At 46.0% G+C, this 19274-nt stretch overlaps 1 protein-coding gene across 14 annotated transcripts in view; it reads right to left on the bottom strand.

The window, feature by feature from the left end:
* The window catches only part of LOC118362304 (tight junction protein ZO-1-like), a 173868-nt gene that overhangs the window by 38441 nt on the left and 116153 nt on the right, over positions 1 to 19274 (bottom strand). For 9 of the 14 annotated variants that reach the window (XM_052480740.1, XM_052480707.1, XM_052480751.1 and 6 more), the window contains 12 exons: positions 16746 to 16802; positions 13708 to 13832; positions 13435 to 13537; positions 12914 to 13247; positions 12689 to 12795; positions 11680 to 11848; positions 11305 to 11446; positions 6983 to 7119; positions 3253 to 3358; positions 2961 to 3111; positions 1786 to 1894; positions 1375 to 1594 (listed from right to left, as the gene is read on the bottom strand). In XM_052480740.1, the coding sequence (XP_052336700.1) occupies positions 1375 to 1594; positions 1786 to 1894; positions 2961 to 3111; positions 3253 to 3358; positions 6983 to 7119; positions 11305 to 11446; positions 11680 to 11848; positions 12689 to 12795; positions 12914 to 13247; positions 13435 to 13537; positions 13708 to 13832; positions 16746 to 16802 (1760 nt within the window). The remainder of the gene's footprint in view (positions 1 to 1374; positions 1595 to 1785; positions 1895 to 2960; positions 3112 to 3252; positions 3359 to 6982; positions 7120 to 11304; positions 11447 to 11679; positions 11849 to 12688; positions 12796 to 12913; positions 13248 to 13434; positions 13538 to 13707; positions 13833 to 16745; positions 16803 to 19274) is intronic. The other 5 variants (XM_052480718.1, XM_052480750.1, XM_052480772.1 and 2 more) reach the window with 1 other exon arrangement.

Here is a 19274-nt window from a genome sequence, read left to right as displayed (position 1 = left end):
GGTGGACTCAAACCAGGATCTCTAGCAGCACAGCTAGTACTGCGATGCAGTGCCTTAGACTACTGCACCACTCGTTAGGCCACCTCTATTCTATTCTGAAATACTTCTATACCTTTACATAACCTAGAATTCAGTAAACATTTGACTGAAGAGGACACAGGCATGGCCAGGGACACAACGTGGCTGAGTAGCCACGGTGCACTGAGTATAATGGTTACGTTAACGTATGCATGTGACAAATATTGGTGTCACGCTGGTATGTTGGGAGCACTGTGAGGCTCCCCTGTCGGCACCATGGTGTGGAATGTCTCTCTCTCTCTCTAAACATAGCCAGGGGCTGTAGGTCAGGCCAGGCCTAGACTCCAACAGGGACTGTCAGTCTGCTGTTTCATTATGAATAGATAGTCTCCTACCCTCACAGGACTCATAGTGAAAATGCCTTCTCACTAGAACAGTTGTCACCTGTGTAATTGAGACTAGGGGTGATGTTAATGTATCCTACTTTACACAGCCCAGTTCATCATCTTGTGTTTGGGTTGTTGTTTACCATCTCTACACCGACTGCTGCTGGTGTCTTATTTGACTAATCCCGTCGACCTCCCCCTAGCTACCTTACCCTCTCCACGGAGTAGGCTCTGCTGAACTCTACACTACTGGTTCTAGTTGGGGATGATGTCTCTCTCCTGTATTCTACCTGTTCTTGTTGGAGATGATGTCTCTCTCCCGTATTCCACCTGTTCTTGTTGGGGATGATGTCTCTCTCCTGTATTCTACCTGTTCTTGTTGGGGATGATGTCTCTTTCCCGTATTCTACCTGTTCTTGTTGGGGATGATGTCTCTCTCCTGTATTCTACCTGTTCTAGTTGGGGATGATGTCTCTCTCCTGTATTCTACCTGTTCTAGTTGGGGATGATGTCTCTCTCCTGTATTCTACCTGTTCTAGTTGGGGATGATGTCTCTGTCCCGTATTCCACCTGTTCTTGTTGGGGATGATGTCTCTCTCCTGTATTCTACCTGTTCTAGTTGGGGATGATGTCTCTCTCCTGTATTCTACCTGTTCTAGTTGGGGATGATATCTCTGTCCCGTATTCCACCTGTTCTAGTTGGGGATGATGTCTCTCTCCCGTATTCCACCTGTTCTTGTTGGGGATGATGTCTCTCTCCTGTATTCTACCTGTTCTAGTTGGGGATGATGTCTCTCTCCTGTATTCTACCTGTTCTAGTTGGGGATGATGTCTCTCTCCTGTATTCTACCTGTTCTTGTTGGGGATGATGTCTCTCTCCTGTATTCTACCTGTTCTTGTTGGGGATGATGTCTCTCTCCTGTATTCTACCTGTTCTTGTTGGGGATGATGCCTCTCTCCTGTATTCTACCTGTTCTTGTTGGGGATGATGCCTCTCTCCACCTCCTGGTGGTTCTTGCCAATGCGTATGGCGAGCCAGGAGCCCAGCTTGCCGTTGTAGAGGGTGTCCACAACACGGAACACCTCTCCCTTGTTGAAGCTCAGGCCATACGGAGACTCCTTCTCATACTCAAAGTGGGTTCGGATGTAGAATGAGTCGCCCACATCAGACTCCACTATCCGACGGTAAACTGGTAGAAGAATAAATTAAGTAGGGATAAATATTCAGCTATACAATTGAAAGTGTGTGTACAGTTCACATGTAACCAGGTTAACTTAAAATGTGTGTTTCTGTGCAAACTCAAACCTTTACTCTCTCTGACCCGGTCAAGATCGCAACGTTCATTTATCTAACATCTGTTGTCCCCCCCATGTTACTCACCATCCTTCTTCTTCTGGGCCAGAATGGTGACTTCTTCACCCCTGGGAAGGTCTAGGAGGAACAGCACAGCCTCCTCTCGGATGATGTTAGCAAAGTCTACGTTATTTACCTACAGAGAGGAGGGCAAGAGAAGAACAGAGACTTTCAGTGCTCCAGGGTTCAGGCCAGTCTACTTCCCCACCTCAACCCCTGCAGTCCCCAGCACAATACCACGTTTATTTACCCTGCTGCAGAGCCAGCGTTTGAACCAGGAACACATGGGGTTGAATCATAGAGAACAACCTTTATCCTCCTCAGAAAGGAGACTTCAAGTCTTTATCTCAACTAGTCACACTGTGAAGGCCAGGAAACACTCACAGGCTCCCTGCCCAATGGTGGAAAACAACATCCTGGGCTGTGTCTGAAATGGCACCCTATTATCTATAGTGCACTACCTTTCCCTACATAGTGAAGAGGTCAAAAGTAGTGCACTATATCGTGAAAAGGGTGCCATTTGGGACACAATCCTGGAAGCCCACTCATAGGGAATCGCACAGAGCCTAGAGATGTGTTTGTACAGCAGGGAGGGAGGCTAGCAAAGAGGAGGAGTTAGCCCTCCCCACATACCACCTTGACCCTGACTGTGGTGTGGGAGGAACACAAAGCATGGTGTGTTTCGTTAAAATGTGTGGCTAGTGATAAACATGATTAAATGAATCCAACTCTGATATCAGAGGGGACTTCCATTAACAATACTTCAGACAGGGCCTGAGAACAACAACAACGACCTCTATTGTGCGGCTCAGAGTAAACAAAGGAAAGACAGAGAAGAGAAGAGCCAGGCGATGACCTCAGACTGATCCACCGTAATCACCATTTTCTATCTAACATCACTATGACCAGCGACCACACAGTAACACAAGGCCAGTGGGTCACATAGTTTCACAAAGTGTTTCCAACTAAGCGTGGGCAGTGATGAGACCGTTACAAGAACTACAGCAGATGTTCTCCAGCTAGTACAGAACATACCCTTTATCCACTGTGGGAAAAGAACACGTCAAACCACACATCCTGCGCACTTTCAAAAGAGAAAACTTTACAATGGCCTTGTTGACAAAAATGTGACAATCATACCCAACAGCTAATAATAATAAAATGTGTAAAGAAGATATTACTGTTTGAGATAGACTTCTTACCCTGAGAATCTGGTCTCCTTCCTCCAGACCTTCCTTGGCAGCTGGGCTGTCCTCCAGGACTCCGGCTACAAAGATGCCCACGTCGTTCCCTCCGGCCAGCCTCAGGCCAACACTCTCCCCCTTCTTAAACTTCACCAGCTTCATACTCGGCCTGGATAGGGAGTGGGCATCATACACAAACAGACGTTTAGATACTACTGTTCTACAGGGAGCCATTACATTTCAACAAATAACACGGTACTGAAATAAATGGAAATAATAACATGGCTTTAACAGGAGGACTGAGGGTTACCTGAGGATGCTGTCATCATGACCAGCGCTGGGCACTGGGGCATCAGAGGGGCTGACTGGCAGGTCCACATCAGGCTGGCCAGGCTGAGCATACACTGGCTTTGGTTCTACAGGACCAACACACACTTTGGTCACATACTGATAGTATGATCACACACACATGTAAACACACTGACCTGGAATGTGAATGTAAAGATTATTACTACCTGAGTTAAGTTGAAATAGCTACGGGAATAGGTGAACATTACGTAACACTAGAGCAGGGCTTCATGAGAAACTCTGTTTTCCTGGGACCCAAGCTCATGAAAACATGACCGCTTTCGGGGGCCCTAAGCGAGATTTGGTTTGAGGGGCCCCCAGGCAAAATAAACTACATATACACAAAAGTATATGGATGGACAGCCCTTCAAATGAGTGGATTTGGCTATTTCAGCCACACCCATTGCTGACAGGTGTATTTTATTTTAATTTGATTTTAATTTCACCTTTATTTAACCAGGTAGGCTAGTTGAGAACAAGTTCTCATTTGCAACTGCGACCTGGCCAAGATATAGCATAGCAGTGTGAACAGACAACACAGAGTTACACATGGAGTAAACAATTAACAAGTCAATAATACAGTAGAAAAAAGGAGAGTCTATATACATTGTGTGCAAAAGGCATGGGGAGGTAGGCGAATAATTACAATTTTGCAGATTAACACTGGAGTGATAAATGATCAGATGGTCATGTACAGGTAGAGATATTGGTGTGCAAAAGAGCAGAAAATAAAATAAATAAAAACAGTAGGGGGATGAGGTAGGTAAAAATGGGTGGACTATTTACCGATAGACTATGTACAGCGGCAGCGATCGGTTAGCTGCTCAGATAGCAGATGTTTGAAGTTGGTGAGGGAGATAAAAGTCTCCAACTTCAGCGATTTTTGCAATTCGTTCCAGTCACAGGCAGCAGAGAACTGGAACGAAAGGCGGCCAAATGAGGTGTTGGCTTTAGGGATGATCAGTGAGATACACCTGCTGGAGCGCGTGTTACGGGTGGGTGTTGCCATCGTGACCAGTGAACTGAGATAAGGCGGAGCTTTACCTAGCATGGACTTGTAGATGACCTGGAGCCAGTGGGCCTGGCGACGAATATGTAGCGAGGGCCAGCCGACTAGAGCATACAGGTCGCAGTGGTGGGTGGTATAAGGTGCTTTAGTGACAAAACGGATGGCACTGTGATAAACTGCATCCAGTTTGCTGAGTCGAGTGTTGGAAGCAATTTTGTAGATGACATTGCCGAAGTCGAGGATCGGTAGGATAGTCAGTTTTACTAGGGTAAGTTTGGCGGTGTGAGTGAAGGAGGCTTTGTTGCGGAATAGAAAGCCGACTCTAGATTTGATTTTCGATTGGAGATGTTTGATATGAGTCTGGAAGGAGAGTTTACAGTCTAGCCTGACACCTAGGTACTTATAGATGTCCACATATTCAAGGTCGGAACCATCCAGGGTGGTGATGCTGGTCAGGCGTGCGGGTGCAGGCAGCGAACGGTTGAAAAGCATGCATTTGGTTTAACTAGCGTTTAAGAGCAGTTGGAGGCCACGGAAGAAGTGTTGTATGGCATTGAAGCTCGTTTGGAGGTTAGATAGCACAGTGTCCAAGGAGCACACAGCCATACAATCTCCATAGACAAACATTGGCAATATAATGGCCTTTACTGAAGAGCTCAGTGATTTTCAACGTGGCACAGTAATAGAATGGCACCTTTAAGTGCTGTTATTGTGAAGTGGAAACATCTAGGAGCAACAAAAGCTCACAGAACGGGACCGCCGAGTGCTGAAGCACGTAAAAACGTCTGTCCTCGGTTGCAACACGCACTAGTGAGTTCCAAACTGCCTCTGGTAGCAATGTTAGCACAAGAATGGTTTGTCGGGAGCCTTATGAAATTGGTTTCCATGGCCGAGCAGCCTCACACAAGCCTAAGATCAACAAGCGCAATGCCAAGCATCCGCTGGAGAGGTGAAAAGCTTGCCGCCATTGGACTCTGGAGCAGTGAAAACACGTTCTCTGGAGAAAAAAAACACGTTCTCTTGAGAACCATGCCAGGAGAACACTACCTGCCCGAATGCATAGTGCCGACTGTAAAGTTTGGTGGAGGAGAAATAATGGTCTGGGCTGTTTTTCATGGTTCATGCTAGGTCCCACATGCTACAGCATACCATGATATTCTAGACAATTCTCTGGTTTCAAATTTGTGGCAACAGTTTGGGGAAGGCCCATTCCTGTTTCAGCATGACAATGCCCCAGTGCACAAAGTGAGGTCCATACAGAAATGGTTTGTTGAGATGGTGTGGGAGACTTGACTGGCCTGCACAGAGCCCTGACCTGAACCCCATTGAACACCTTTGGGGTGAATTGGAACACAGACTGCGAGCCAGGCCTAATCGCCCAACATCAAAGCCCGAACTCTCTAATGTTGTTGTGGCTGAATGGAATCAAGACCCCTCTGAAATGTTCCAACATCTAGTGGAAAGCCTTCCCAGAAGAGCGGAGGCTGTTACAGCAGTAAAGGGGGGAACAACTCCATATTAATGCCCATGAATTTGCAATGAGATAATATGCCATTTAGCAGACGCTTTTATCCAAAGCGACTTACAGTCATGTGTGCATACATTCTACGTATGGGTGGTCCCGGGAATCGAACCCACTACCCTGGCGTTACAAGCGCCATGCTCTACCAACTGTGCTACAGAAGGACCAGGTGTCCACATACTTTTGGTCATGTAGTGTATTTTAGTGGCCCCCCTCTTCACATTGGAGAGAAAATTTGAAGTTTTAAACTGAATTTCCTGCAATTCTACACATTTTTGCCATGGGGTGTAGAGAAATCTTTGAAATTTTAAAGCAACTTTCATGCAATTCTACAATATTTTGCCATTACTTATGCCATGTTAATATGATATTTGAGTGAGAGTGACTAACAAAATCAATGGGGGCCCCCTGGAGGTCAGGGCCCCTGGTCCTGTGTGTCTGGTCGGTATTCGTTCATGACAGTGGAGGCTGGTGGGAGAAACTATACGAGGTATGACTCATTGTAATGTCTGGAATGACGTTTCCATATGTTTGATACTGTTCCATTTATTCCATTCCAGCCATATCAATGAGCCCATCCTCTTATAGCTCCTCCCAGCAGCATCCTCTGGTTCATGATTACAAGTTTACTGTAGATAGCTGGCTAGACTAACTTAGCAATAAAAACAATTGGTAGCTGACATGGCTAATTGAGTGACTGTCAGTGACTGACAAAAGAGAAAAATTGCTGATGCACAAACACATTTCAAAATTGCACCTTGTGAATTATACTATTCAGACCCCAACTGTGTTCATAAATAAATAATATATATTTAAATAATATATATATATATATAATTTAAATATATATATATATAATTTAAATATATATATAGTTTTTACTCTGACATGTCACAGCCCACCATTAACATGTCCGTGACCCACTTTGGGTCGCGACCCATACTTTAAGAAAGGCTGCACTAGAGGAATGGACTAGAGTACTATGGACTGGGCTTTTCTGATATGTGGGACAAGGAGTACAGAGCGCATTCCAATCCAGGGCAGAGGAGAGGGGGAAGCAGAGAGGGATAGGCACAGTACAGAGGAGTGTCAAGGCCTGTTTTGGTTCAGGCAGTTAGACAGGTGGAGGCAGCTGTGGAGGCAGCAGGGGCCCTGACTGACCTGGCAGCGGGGGCAGTTTGTCCTCTCTGGCCAGTGGCTGGACGTTGATGGCCTGGATTAGGGCCTCCTGGGAACCTTTAACAGGAGTCGACATCACCCCGGGCTTGGAAATCCTCTCCTCATCTCGACTTCTGTGGCTAGAAAAAGAAACAGTTGATTATTTATTTGGGGTTTGTTCATTATTTCCTTTGTAGGCCTACACATTGAGATGAAGAATGGTAGCAATTATGAAGAGAGAACAGAAAGGTAGATGGATGAACCCCGAGTCTAATTAAAAAATATAAAGTATCGGAGACAAAACAATGTAGCATGACCTCTGCACCATCTCCACAGAGGGGTTCTGTTCTATAAAACTAATAACAGAGCTTCCTGCACAGGCTGTGCGGGGAAGGTCCTGCTGTTTTAGCCCTGGGACGTAGCTACGGTGATGGAGTGTGTGTGATCTGTGTGTGTTGTTATGAGAGCGCCGTATTACTGACATCACAGCATGGAATGAGTGATAAGGCATATTAGGAACAGTCAAGAACGGCTAAAACTATAAGCAGTTAAAAAGGACGGCCGTCTTCCTCTCAAACTATATTAATAGGGTCAGGACCTAGTCTCTGCTGGCCCTGGTTTCACCTCGGCATTGACTGCATCAGCAGCAGAGCAGACTCCAGGTGCTTTCAGCTGTGTGGTCTAGAGACTGTCCTCTCAACCCTACAGTATCACTAACAACCACACAGAGACCAGAAACACTAAATCAGTCATACCAAAGCAGACATTTTTCTAAAATGTTTTGATTGAGAACTGTGTGCATTACAAATTATTCATTCCATTTCCCTTCTCAACCTTCTAACCAAACCACAGCAGCAGTACTGTATACCTGCCAGAGCCAGTCCCAGCTCCAGCTCACGGCAGCCAGGCACTGAGTGTTCCGATCAGATGTGTGAATGCCATGCTCCGTCTCCGCAGCTCTACTCGGCTGATTCTAAGAACAATGGGCGAATTCCAGCCTGGTCACGTGACCCCGAAGCTGGTATCCATCCAGCAGCTTTTTACACGAGACGAATTAAGCGGTAAGCTGCACTACAGCCTGACTGTGTCCCCATCTTACACCCAGCGCTCACTCACTCTCCCTCACACAGGACTTTAACAGGATAACATGCACTCACATCCCAAAGAAAAAAACAAACTCAAACAACAGCAAAACGTGTTGGCTTGAAAAGTGAAATGGTGACCCTTGCATTTCTAGTATTCCATTTCCTGTCTGTGTGAGAACAAATGAAAACACTCCATCAAACGTCTCCCATTACAATTATTCAACAGTGGAATTCCAGATAATGCGTTTAAAGTTCAGAGTGCATTAGGGAATGTAGAGATAAAGACATATTAAAAAGGGCTGCAGGGCAGTCTGCGTTGCAAGGGATGAATTTCAACAAAGCTATAATCGCCTGTCTATTTGTCTGTCTGTCCGTCCGTCAGTCAGAGAGGGCCTGTTGGCCTGTCCTGGCACCGCCCCTGTCCTCCCCGCCCTGTCCTGGAGGCAGCATATCAACTAAGCATAAATCCCTACGTACTGCTTTCACCTTGCCTCCCTCCCTCCTTTCTCTCCTTTTCAAAACACAACAGTACACAAGGACCAAAGCACAAATCTGCAATCTGTTTCTTATTTCCTCCTGTGGCATCAATCTAAGGCTACGCTGTAGAAATGGACATCGCAACACAATAATCTTGTTGTGATAAAATGTGTTTTGCATCATGCAAAGAGGGATACTTTTATTGTTTAATTCCCACAGACCCCTGTCAAAACATCCATCTAAAATGGGACAGTTGCACAGCTTTTTTTATTGTGTTATTTGAGGAAAATCCCTTACAAAACCAAATGCAGGAGGCTACCTAACATTTTCACAGTTCAATGAGGTACTCTCACAAAGACGTTTTTTATTTCATCTTTATTTATACAGGTAAGTAAACTAGTCAAGTCTTGATTACAATGACGACCTGATTCCATATTAAGGAATGGTTTCTCACAGGGACAAGGGAAACATTTAACTATAGAGAGAACCTCAACTCTGTGAACCGTCTGATTCTGGGGCAAATCTCTGTGGGAAGCGTGTCAAATTCCTGCCTGGCCTCCTGCATAGCTAATACATACTGTGATGACTACTGCATGCATACTGGTCTGGTTATAGCCAATCCCTGCTGACACTCACGATTTAGTCCCTCTTGACTGACATTCATAAAGAGCAAACAGAGTATGGCTTAGAACTAGACTACCAACATTCAAACAAAGTGCTCAAGGCTCAGGAATACAACATATATTATGCTACTCATTGTGTATGTACAAGAAGACAAGTAACACCAATTCAAAATCCCCAAACCTAAAGGCTAACTCTGGAAAGAAAACAAGACAGAAAGAGCGATGTAGATCAGTAGTACTAAACTAAGTACTAGCCTAAACTCTAGGAAGGTCTCAACAACTACTGGCAGGGTGTTTTTGTGACATTGTGACACTTACAGTGGGAGTATTCTGTGTAAGAATGTCCCTGCGTTCCTGCATTGAGACAAGAATTGTTATTCCACAGTATTGTTGACAGTTATATTGGGGCTGATTTACAGCAATTGGTTACTGGAGTGGCTTGGTGACAAACAGGCAGCTGTAAATCACGAACAATTGGTCCCTCCAGATATCTAGCATCTATCTAGCCAGGCATTCATTCATCCCAGCCTCTGATGATGAATTGACTTTAATGCCATTACACAATGTTCTCCACTGCCTCAAGTGGGTACTAAGTTTTCCATGGAGTTGTTGATTTGCCATTCATCTGATTCCATATGGGTTGACAGGGCTTGGGGTTTAGACCCAGAGCATTGAGGAGAGACCAGTACCGCTACGAAGTACCAACCAACTGGCTGTCCATTTTCCCATTTCAGATCAATGCTTACAGCTGCTTATTTGCATTAATGCCATCATATCAGGATGTCAACAAAACACTACAGCAGCACTGAGGAGGGAGCTAACGACAGGTACAAACACACAGTGCTCAGCAACTACAGGGGGCTACGGGATGCTAAATCTATGTGAAATCTCTGTTAAATAAATAGGACTGTTCACTGCGATTCAAAAAGGACAGAACCAATGCTGGCAGAATCTGAAATGAGTAGTGCCTTTTCAGGTATCTGACCCTCCATATGTGTGCCGTGCAGCAGAAATAGCCAAACCAGGAAAGGGAATAGAGGACATGGTAGAGTTTGGAAGCAGAACACTTGACTTGAGTTGTGTAGTGTTTCGTTTTGAATCCAGGGCTTTCTCTCTACAGACCCTCTCCTCCAGGGCTCAGAGCCTTTCCGCTCGACACACGAGCTCCATCTGGGCAATCCATCCTCATCCTCGTTAATTGCTGTGATACGGCAGGCAGGCCGTGTGATCAGAAACCAGCAGCAGCCTTTCCTTCCACAGCTCTATCCCTCCCTCCAGCCCCTCTGGCGTCAACACACTACATACAGTCAGCCCGGCTAACAGCGCCAAGCCTCCTGTCCAATCTGAGAGGAACTGTCAAGCCGCGCTCAGTCAAGGCAACTCATCTACTGGTCTACTTCTCTGTCTAGCGACTATCTACTTAGTCAGCTACGCAGGCAGCTATGCAGGCAAGCCAGTCGCCACTACTTAATGTCTGTCAAAGCCGGTTACTGCATCTCTCCACTGCTTTCCATGCAAACTTACTTTAGCCTCCAACTGAGGAGATCGAAAGAGAAAATTGTGCAACAGAGGAAAGAAACAAGACATTCAAATGACTGGGAAAATGGGAGAAATGAGGCACATGTTAATATTTAGACAGTTTATCAAATATATAGTTATCATTGCACTGACTGAGGCTCTGGTCAATTCCAGGCTGGTGGTTTCCTTTAGGTTGTGATGAGTTATTATGGACACTGTATATAGGGTGACTATATGGTGAGCTATAGGGAGGGGAACAGGGGACGGGACATCAATGTGGAAAAGCATCAATATCCTCTCCTCTGCCTCTCTGTGACCTCTGACCCCTACAGCAGGTCATTATGGCACTGCTGGGCTCATAGAGCCACATATTTCTGTTCTATTCATCCTGTGTCTTCATTATCAACTGATTTATACACAGCCCTCTAGAAGTGCTGGTGATTAACACTAACTAACCACTTATGGGCTTTAACATGATGCACGATGAGGCTTGAGTTGCAGCGCTGTGGGTGTCTGTGTGGTGTGTATGACAGCTGTCCCATGATGATTGTGTAATGTGTGTGTGTGTGTGTGTGTGTGTGTGTGTGTGTGTGTGTGTGTGTGTGTGTGTGTGTTTCTTTACCTGCCATTGCTGATCTGCCGTGGTGAGTGTCGGGAGGGGTCCGAGGGCTCAGACCGGGTAGGGGAGCGGGATCGACTGCCCCGTGCTCGATCATGGGATCGAGAGGAATGGTCTGAGGTCAGTGAATGAATTTCTGAAATGTCTGTTAGAACAAAGTGGTGTTTAATATGGCGATTGAATCATTGAAAAATAAATCAGTAGAAAAAGGATTAAGTAGTAAGTTTTCCTTTTCAGATACCTCTGGGAAATGGCACCCTCATAAAATCATGCCATATTGTGAGCTAAACAAAACTGTGTTAATCAATATGAGGTTGTTAAAACACGAGATTGATTGAGGTTACCGTCCTGTAGAGAACGCACAGAGCTCCATCTCACCGTCTCGGTCGGAGTTGTTGCCGGAGGGAATGCTGTCGTCCATATCGGGGATGTTGAGCAACGTGGCTCTGTCGTCTCTCTGCACCACCATCTTTAACTTGCCCTTTGACCTCTCGATCAGCTTCTTAGCATCTATTAATGACAGGTTTTCGGTCACGGTGCCGTTAATCTGGGGGGGAAAAAAAAGAGAGGCTGTTTAAGGAAGGATTCATTCTCATCATTGTACAGTTTAACTTTGGACTCGTGTAACAGCACACATACGCCAAAGCCATACCTGTCCATGGAGTAAAAGATATATAATGACGTTTAAAAATGTATGCTATGCTTTAGCAAATGTTTCACATGCACAGTGTTTTACGTATGGTCACTTGCTGTGAGAGATTGAACATACCATCATACAATATTGCATAAAAATGAAAACACCACTCCTTGTTTAAATGTTTATACGGGAAGGCTAAAGTCCCACAACCACACGTTATCCCTCTTTCCTGTACACGCTTTTAACATAGGACAGTCAGAATCCAGGGTCTACATTCTTGTGATGATAGATATGGTAGATCTTTCCCATCAGCGACCGACTAGTCAGGAACCAAAGAGAGTGATGGAATGCATGGAATGCTTGGGTACTGAGAAGCACACTAATGAACTTTGAACTCACATTACAGGAATCTCTCTCAGAGGGGACATATAAAACAGAGGCTAGAATGACTAGATGTCACAGTGAAACGGTGTGTTGTGTTGATGAAGTTCGTGTGAAGGTGTGACATTGTATATCCCTCCCCTCTCTAACTCTTTGTGAGGCCCTGGCAACCTTCCAATATTTACACTAGCTTATTAGTGAATGCAGGCCCAAAATATTGCCTCATGGGAAGTGGTATGCTTAGTATATTTCTGCTCTGAATCTCAGTTCCCGTTTCTTTGAGTGCCCGTCCCAGGATTTGAACCGGTGGCATTCCCACTCCAGGTCATCGTGCATAACGACCAGCCCCATCATGTCTCTGGTTCTCACCTTCAGCACCACGTCTCCCTCCTGGATGTTTCCGTCCCGTGCTGCCAGGCTCTCTGGGGAGATGTCCTTCACAAAGATGTGGCTGGCCAAACGCAGACCATACTCTACTTTGAACAACAAAAACAAAACAATATTAGCAGAGCCCTGTGCAATACCACACCTTAAACTGTAGGGTCAAACTGACAACGCAAAAGAAAGACCTAAGCTGGACATTGCGGCGCCCACCTTCATTCTTGCGGGACTTGACAAGGGTGACTTTGGCGGGGCGGGACGGTGTAGAGGAGCCTTGGGATCGGCCAGAGTGGGGTGAGATGCTCCTCTCTCGCGAGGCACTGTGTTCCCGCCGGCTGCTGTTGCTGCGCTCACGCTCATGGTCATTTGTCCGCCTGCTGGCCGTGCCGCCGCTCGCCGCGCCATAGGCGCTGGTGGGCCCGCTGCGGCCGCTGTGCTGCTCGTAACCATCGTCTTCATCAGTGTCCTCTTCCTCGTGCTCGGACATAGTCTCCCTGTCCCCCGGGCGAGACACCGGGATCTGAACCTTTCGTTTTCTTCGGATCGTCTGTGGGTGAAAGAAAGGGACATAATGTCATTCTCGACCACCTCAAATGACCTCTTATCAACTCAATGAAGTGAGAAACGTGTCTAAATCCCTGGGGTGACATTCATAGTACATTCATGTATTTGCCGAGGGCCATAACGTTAAGGTTAGCCTGTTGTTCATTCCTCTGAGGAATACAACAACTCACTATTTTTGCGTTCTTTCCACTCTTCCGAAGCTGCTGCACTGCGTACGCATGCTCTACGTTGTCCATGGACACCGCGTTGACCATTACCACACGGTCATTTTCCCTAGAAGGAGAAGAGAAACAAGGAGGCTCAATCCCGGTCAGGATCTACATTGACCACACCCAAACCAGGACCATAGTGGTAACATATAGGGCTGGTTACCCAGACACAGATTAAGGCTCTAAAAATCATGCTCACAGAAAATCTCCATCAAAAGTGTTTTCTGCACTTACGATAAGAGTCCTTCTGCTGGGCCTCCCTTCAGGACGTCGGAGATGACAATGGAAGTCTCACCACTCTGGAAGTGAGGGTTGTCCCGGCCCCCTGAGATGGCTATGCCAAAACCAAACCCTGGGGCCTGCACACGTCACACACAACAGAAGTTGGAGAGGACATGAGGTCTGGGACAACAGTGTATGTTTTCTTCATTTCCTCCATCTGTGAGTTTTTTGCCTGAATGCAATTGATGGACATAATACTGTACACAGTAGACTACATAACCCATACTTCCTCAGTCCAGTTAGCGCAGCAGATCCGATACATAGGAAAACACCCACAGCTACTCTAAACTCTAGTCATTCTATTTAAGTCAAAAGGAAGCTATCATCAACCATCCCTTCATATGGCCTAGCTATAGCAAAATGATTAGTGTGTGTTATGACCATGGTTGGACATGAGAGACAGACAGACAGACAGACAGACAGACAGACAGACAGACAGACAGACAGACAGACAGACAGACAGACAGACAGACAGACAGACAGACAGCAGACAGACAGGCAGACAGACAGACAGACGTGTCTGGCAGTGATCTGATCTGCTCTCAGGTCTCTCTCCTCTCTAGTCAGTCTGTCACCTCTGACTCAATTATCTTTTTTTCCTCCATTATCACAGCCAGCCTGACTCTGTCCTGACTCCTGATCTCCTGACAGATGGCCAGGCCAGGACGCCACTCAGGACTGGAGACTGAGAGGAGAGACACTTATAATAACCCTGATGGTGATCCGCTCGCTGGCACAACCACACATTGACTGCATGCCTCTAGCCTGGTCCCTGATCTGATAGTGTCGTGGAGCCAACTCCTATGGTCGTTATGTTAGTAAACATTGCACCCCTCCAGACAGCCAATGAGATAATCCATGTCAACACATCACCTGTTTCACTAGTCTAGTCCTGAGAGTGTATGTCATTGAAAAGTGTAAACACAAGAAAACTTAATAGCATGCTTACCACAGTGCAATCATGGAGTTAACTAATTTAAGTGGTAGGCCTATACCAGTGTAAGTGGGATAATAATATGGTTTTGGAAAGGGAGCGGGTGGTGCCAGAGTTATGCCTTCACCACTGTCGTGAATCTACTCCTGTTGCAATAGTTTTGCTTTCCAATGGTCTAGTGTAGGGGTTTCTTAAACTATTTCAGCCTGGGACCAAATTAGAAATTCTCTGTTTCCTGGGACCAAAGTTCCTGAAAACATGCTCCCAAGGGGGGCCTAAGCGAGATTTGGTTCAGGGGGCCCACCTCAAGTTTCACGCAATTCTACACATTTGCCATGCGGCGTAGAGAAAACGTGTCTGTTTTGAAGCAAGTTTTATGCAATTGTACACATTTTGCCATGACTTATGCCATGTTGATAGGCTATCTGAGTGGGAGTGACTAACAAAATCAATGTTTCAAATATTCCCGTAACCGGCAGCATGCCCACCCGTTCCCTGTCCTGTCTCTTAAACAATGAGAATTACAGGGTTCTTACACCCCTACCCCTAGTGCATTTGACCAATGAAAACAAGGCATTTCACACACCAATTAATTAACAATCTAAACGTCGTTCAGATCATAAACATACTTGAATATATCCCAGCACATATCTCAATGACTGTGCTAAGCCATGCTTAATGAATAACTAGACTTTGGGGATATGAACATTTATGTCCCTCTCGAGAAAAGCTATTAGAGCACTCACTACCCGTACCATTCATTAACTATGCGCTCCAACGCACCCCACCTGTCAGTCAATTCTCTGAACAGGAAGTGAACAGAACCCTCTCCAATAAACAAGGAAATGCAAGGTAATCAATCATACACATTCCTGATGATCTACCTTTACGTTTTAATTAGTAAACGATATCACATTGTACTTTCGATCACTTAATGTACGACCAGAAACAGCCTATATTAAATCGGGAGACGCACAAACAAGAGTTTGCCGCCGAACCAACGGCCGTTGCTCCTAAATCAAACTCTTAAAACACAGTTTCTCACCTTTTACAGGTGACCAGCAACAATCAAGAGGACTTTTCTAACCCACATTATTATCAATAAGTAAATGTGCTTCTCATCAACTGTAAATCATCGTCAGTGTCTGGTTATTTATAATTTCTTTAAATCAAGTGATGGAGGACATGGGACGATCATCACTGTGAATGACATGTCAAGAGAAACACTGCTGATGCACAACCACATGTAGAAATTGCACCTTGTGTATTTTACTATTCTAACTCTCATCAGGAAGTTGAGACCCCGACAAAAAAAATAATTGGCAACATTGTACACTGGTCAGCGAATTTAAATTCTAATCAAAAAAGGTGTAAATCCATGGATTTAAAAAATAAAATAAAACGTTTTAAAAGCTAATATTTATATAGGGTACTAATGGTGATGGACAGAAAAAGAAATTGCTACAGTTAGATATCAGGATATTATTTTTGACGATATATCGTATCTTTTTTTGACAATATTGTAATACTGTTTTATTTAGTTTAGTTACTTTTGCACACTTATTTCCATGACTACATTTCTCATGTCTCTCTCTCACCCCTTTTGCAGCAGACACATGGTGAGCAATATGTTTGGACCATGGAATCATAATAAAATCACAGTATTGAATCGCAATACATATCGTATCGGTCCCAAAGTATCGCGATAATATCGTTTCGTGAGGTCACTGGCAACTCCCAGCCTTAGGCACTCACAGACTAGTTCATGTGTAGTCCACACGACATACAGTATTCCCTGTGATCCTGGAAAGCCATGGGGCTGGCTTGCCTACAGGAAGAGAAGAGAAACACACAGGAAGAGGACGCTACATAGCCCTCTTCCTCACCACAGCTTCCTGACATCTGTATGCTGGGCCCATTGTGTGTTTCATCACTTCCTGATCCTGCAGCTGGCCTTCCCGGCACTGAGAGAGAGGGATGATGATGTAGGGATGGAGAGGGCTACATAGGAATGGGGAGGAGAAGGAGAGAGTAACGGAGAGAGGTAAACACTTACCCTGTGAAGGGTTACTGTGTGCTGTTCCCATATTACAGTTTCCTCCATCGCTGCGCTCTAAGACAGGGAGAGAGAGAGAGAGGTGTCACTAACATCATTAGGGTAATGAGGGTAAGCAGTTAACACTGTGATAATCACCATTCCAAAACAGGGTAAAAGTCCATGGGAGGTAATGTATTTAGTGCCAGTGTAAAAAACAATACTCCAAAAAGTACGGATTTTCTTCTAAAGGCTGACAGAGATTGAACTTGTGGTAGACCTCGGAGTGTCTCTGGGTGGCTGGATACTCAGGCACGGTTTTAAAAGCTTATCATGTGCTCTCTCCGTTTGCAGAGCACTTTTGATGGTCTGGGTTTCATGCTGAGAGAAGAGGGGGCGGGGCGGAGGCTGCCTGGAGGGCAATGCTCTTTACCAGGTACCCAGCGGACAGAGAGAGAGACTGAGGACTATTATACCCCAAACACTGAACCACAGACCACTGGGACGTCACCACTGCAGTTTCTCACACACACACACACACACACACACACACACACACACACACACACACACACACACACACACACACACACACACACACACACACACACACACACACACGCCTACCGTTGTATCCCACATGTCGTGTTACTGGATCACTGGGGGTGAGAGACTGACAGTGTTTGCTTGCACTTTTGTGAGCACCAATGTGAAGTGTAATCTGCAAACATTATAGACGCGTGTTGCACAGAGCAGACAGCCCACACAGATTCAATCTGGTTTACAGTGCAAGTGAACATTTGTTTGCTATAAAAAGATGGACCATCTTCAGTTTGTTTTGAGGTTCATTCTAGGTGAGCACGGTCTACCTGGACCTCAGTGCTGCCTGCCAGTGTGGATTAAACTAACAGTAACACTACAAAAGGAAACACCAGTGACCAGAAAGACAGTGGTGGTGAATTCATCACACAAACAGGCAGCTCCCTCCCTCTCTGGGTCTAACACTGTCCTCTGTCCTGTCCTCCCCACAGTACTGCTTCACCCGTGACTGTGCTTTGGCCTGTAGCTGTAAATCACAGCTCTGCACCCACAAATCCACTTTTAGAAGTCTGACTGATGCACAACAAGCCCTTCTGGTATCCAGGCATTTAGCTGTAATGATACAGCTGCTCTAATGCAGAGGAGAAACGCTGGAGAAGAAAAAGAAAAGCAAGCAAACACCTAACAACATTATGACCAACCTCCTCTTCATCCCCATCATCACAGTAATCATCATCAGGGCTATTACAGTCTCCTCTAGACAGTTCATGTTTTGTCTGGCTAATGCTGAGTGGACCTGGTGAAGACAGCACAAATATATATCCCAGCTACTTGGTGCCAGATCCAGAAATGGAGATGCTGGTTTGGGATAGCTGAGAAGCGGGGTGGAGACAGCCATGGAGTTCACAATAAGTGACACAGCATAGCCTTGTGTCACACTAATATGTCTGGAATGGCCAGACTGGGAATAATTTACTAATATTATATGACTAAGAAATTACAGGACCAGCAACATTTTACATTTTTGCTCAGAATTCCTGTTTGACTCAGTTTGAGTTATTTCAGGGTGTGGATAGGAGGATGGCTAGTGTTGTCAGGGTGTGGGTAGGAGGAGGGCTAGTGTTGTCAGGGTGTGGATAGGAGGAGGGCAAGTGTTGTCAGGGTGTGGATAGGAGGAGGGCAAGTGTTGTCAGGGTGTGGATAGGAGGAGGGCAAGTGTTGTCAGGGTGTGGATAGGAGGAGGGCAAGTGTTGTCAGGGTGTGGATAGGAGGAGGGCAAGTGTTGTCAGGGTGTGGATAGGAGGAGGGCAAGTGTTGTCAGGGTGTGGATAGGAGGAGGGCTAGTGTTGTCAAGGTGTGGGTAGGAGGAGGGCTAGTGTTATCAGGGTGTGGGTAGGAGGAGGGCTCGTGTTGTCAAGGTGTGGGTAGGAGGAGGGCTAGTGTTGTCAGGTGTGGGTAGGAGGAGGGCTAGTGTTGTCAGGGTGTGGATAGGAGGAGGGCAAGTGTTGTCAGGGTGTGGATAGGAGGAGGGCAAGTGTTGTCAGGGTGTGGATAGGAGGAGGGCTAGTGTTGTCAGGGTGTGGATAGGAGGAGGGCAAGTGTTGTCAGGGTGTGGATAGGAGGAGGGCTAGTGTTGTCAGGGTGTGGATAGGAGGAGGGCAAGTGTTGTCAGGGTGTGGATAGGAGGAGGGCAAGTGTTGTCAGGGTGTGGATAGGAGGAGGGCAAGTGTTGTCAGGGTGTGGATAGGAGGAGGGCAAGTGTTGTCAGGGTGTGGATAGGAGGAGGGCTAGTGTTGTCAAGGTGTGGGTAGGAGGAGGGCTAGTGTTATCAGGGTGTGGGTAGGAGGAGGGCTCGTGTTGTCAAGGTGTGGGTAGGAGGAGGGCTAGTGTTGTCAGGTGTGGGTAGGAGGAGGGCTAGTGTTATCAGGGTGTGGGTAGGAGGAGGACTAGTGTTGTCAAGGTGTGGGTAGGAGGAGGGCTAGTGTTGTCAGGGTGTGGGTAGGAGAAGGG

Source organism: Oncorhynchus keta, chromosome 2 (assembly GCF_023373465.1).
Source record: "Oncorhynchus keta strain PuntledgeMale-10-30-2019 chromosome 2, Oket_V2, whole genome shotgun sequence".
Taxonomy (NCBI): domain Eukaryota; kingdom Metazoa; phylum Chordata; class Actinopteri; order Salmoniformes; family Salmonidae; genus Oncorhynchus; species Oncorhynchus keta.
Note: the sequence above shows the minus strand (reverse complement) of the source record. Positions and strands in the feature narration are given on the sequence as shown.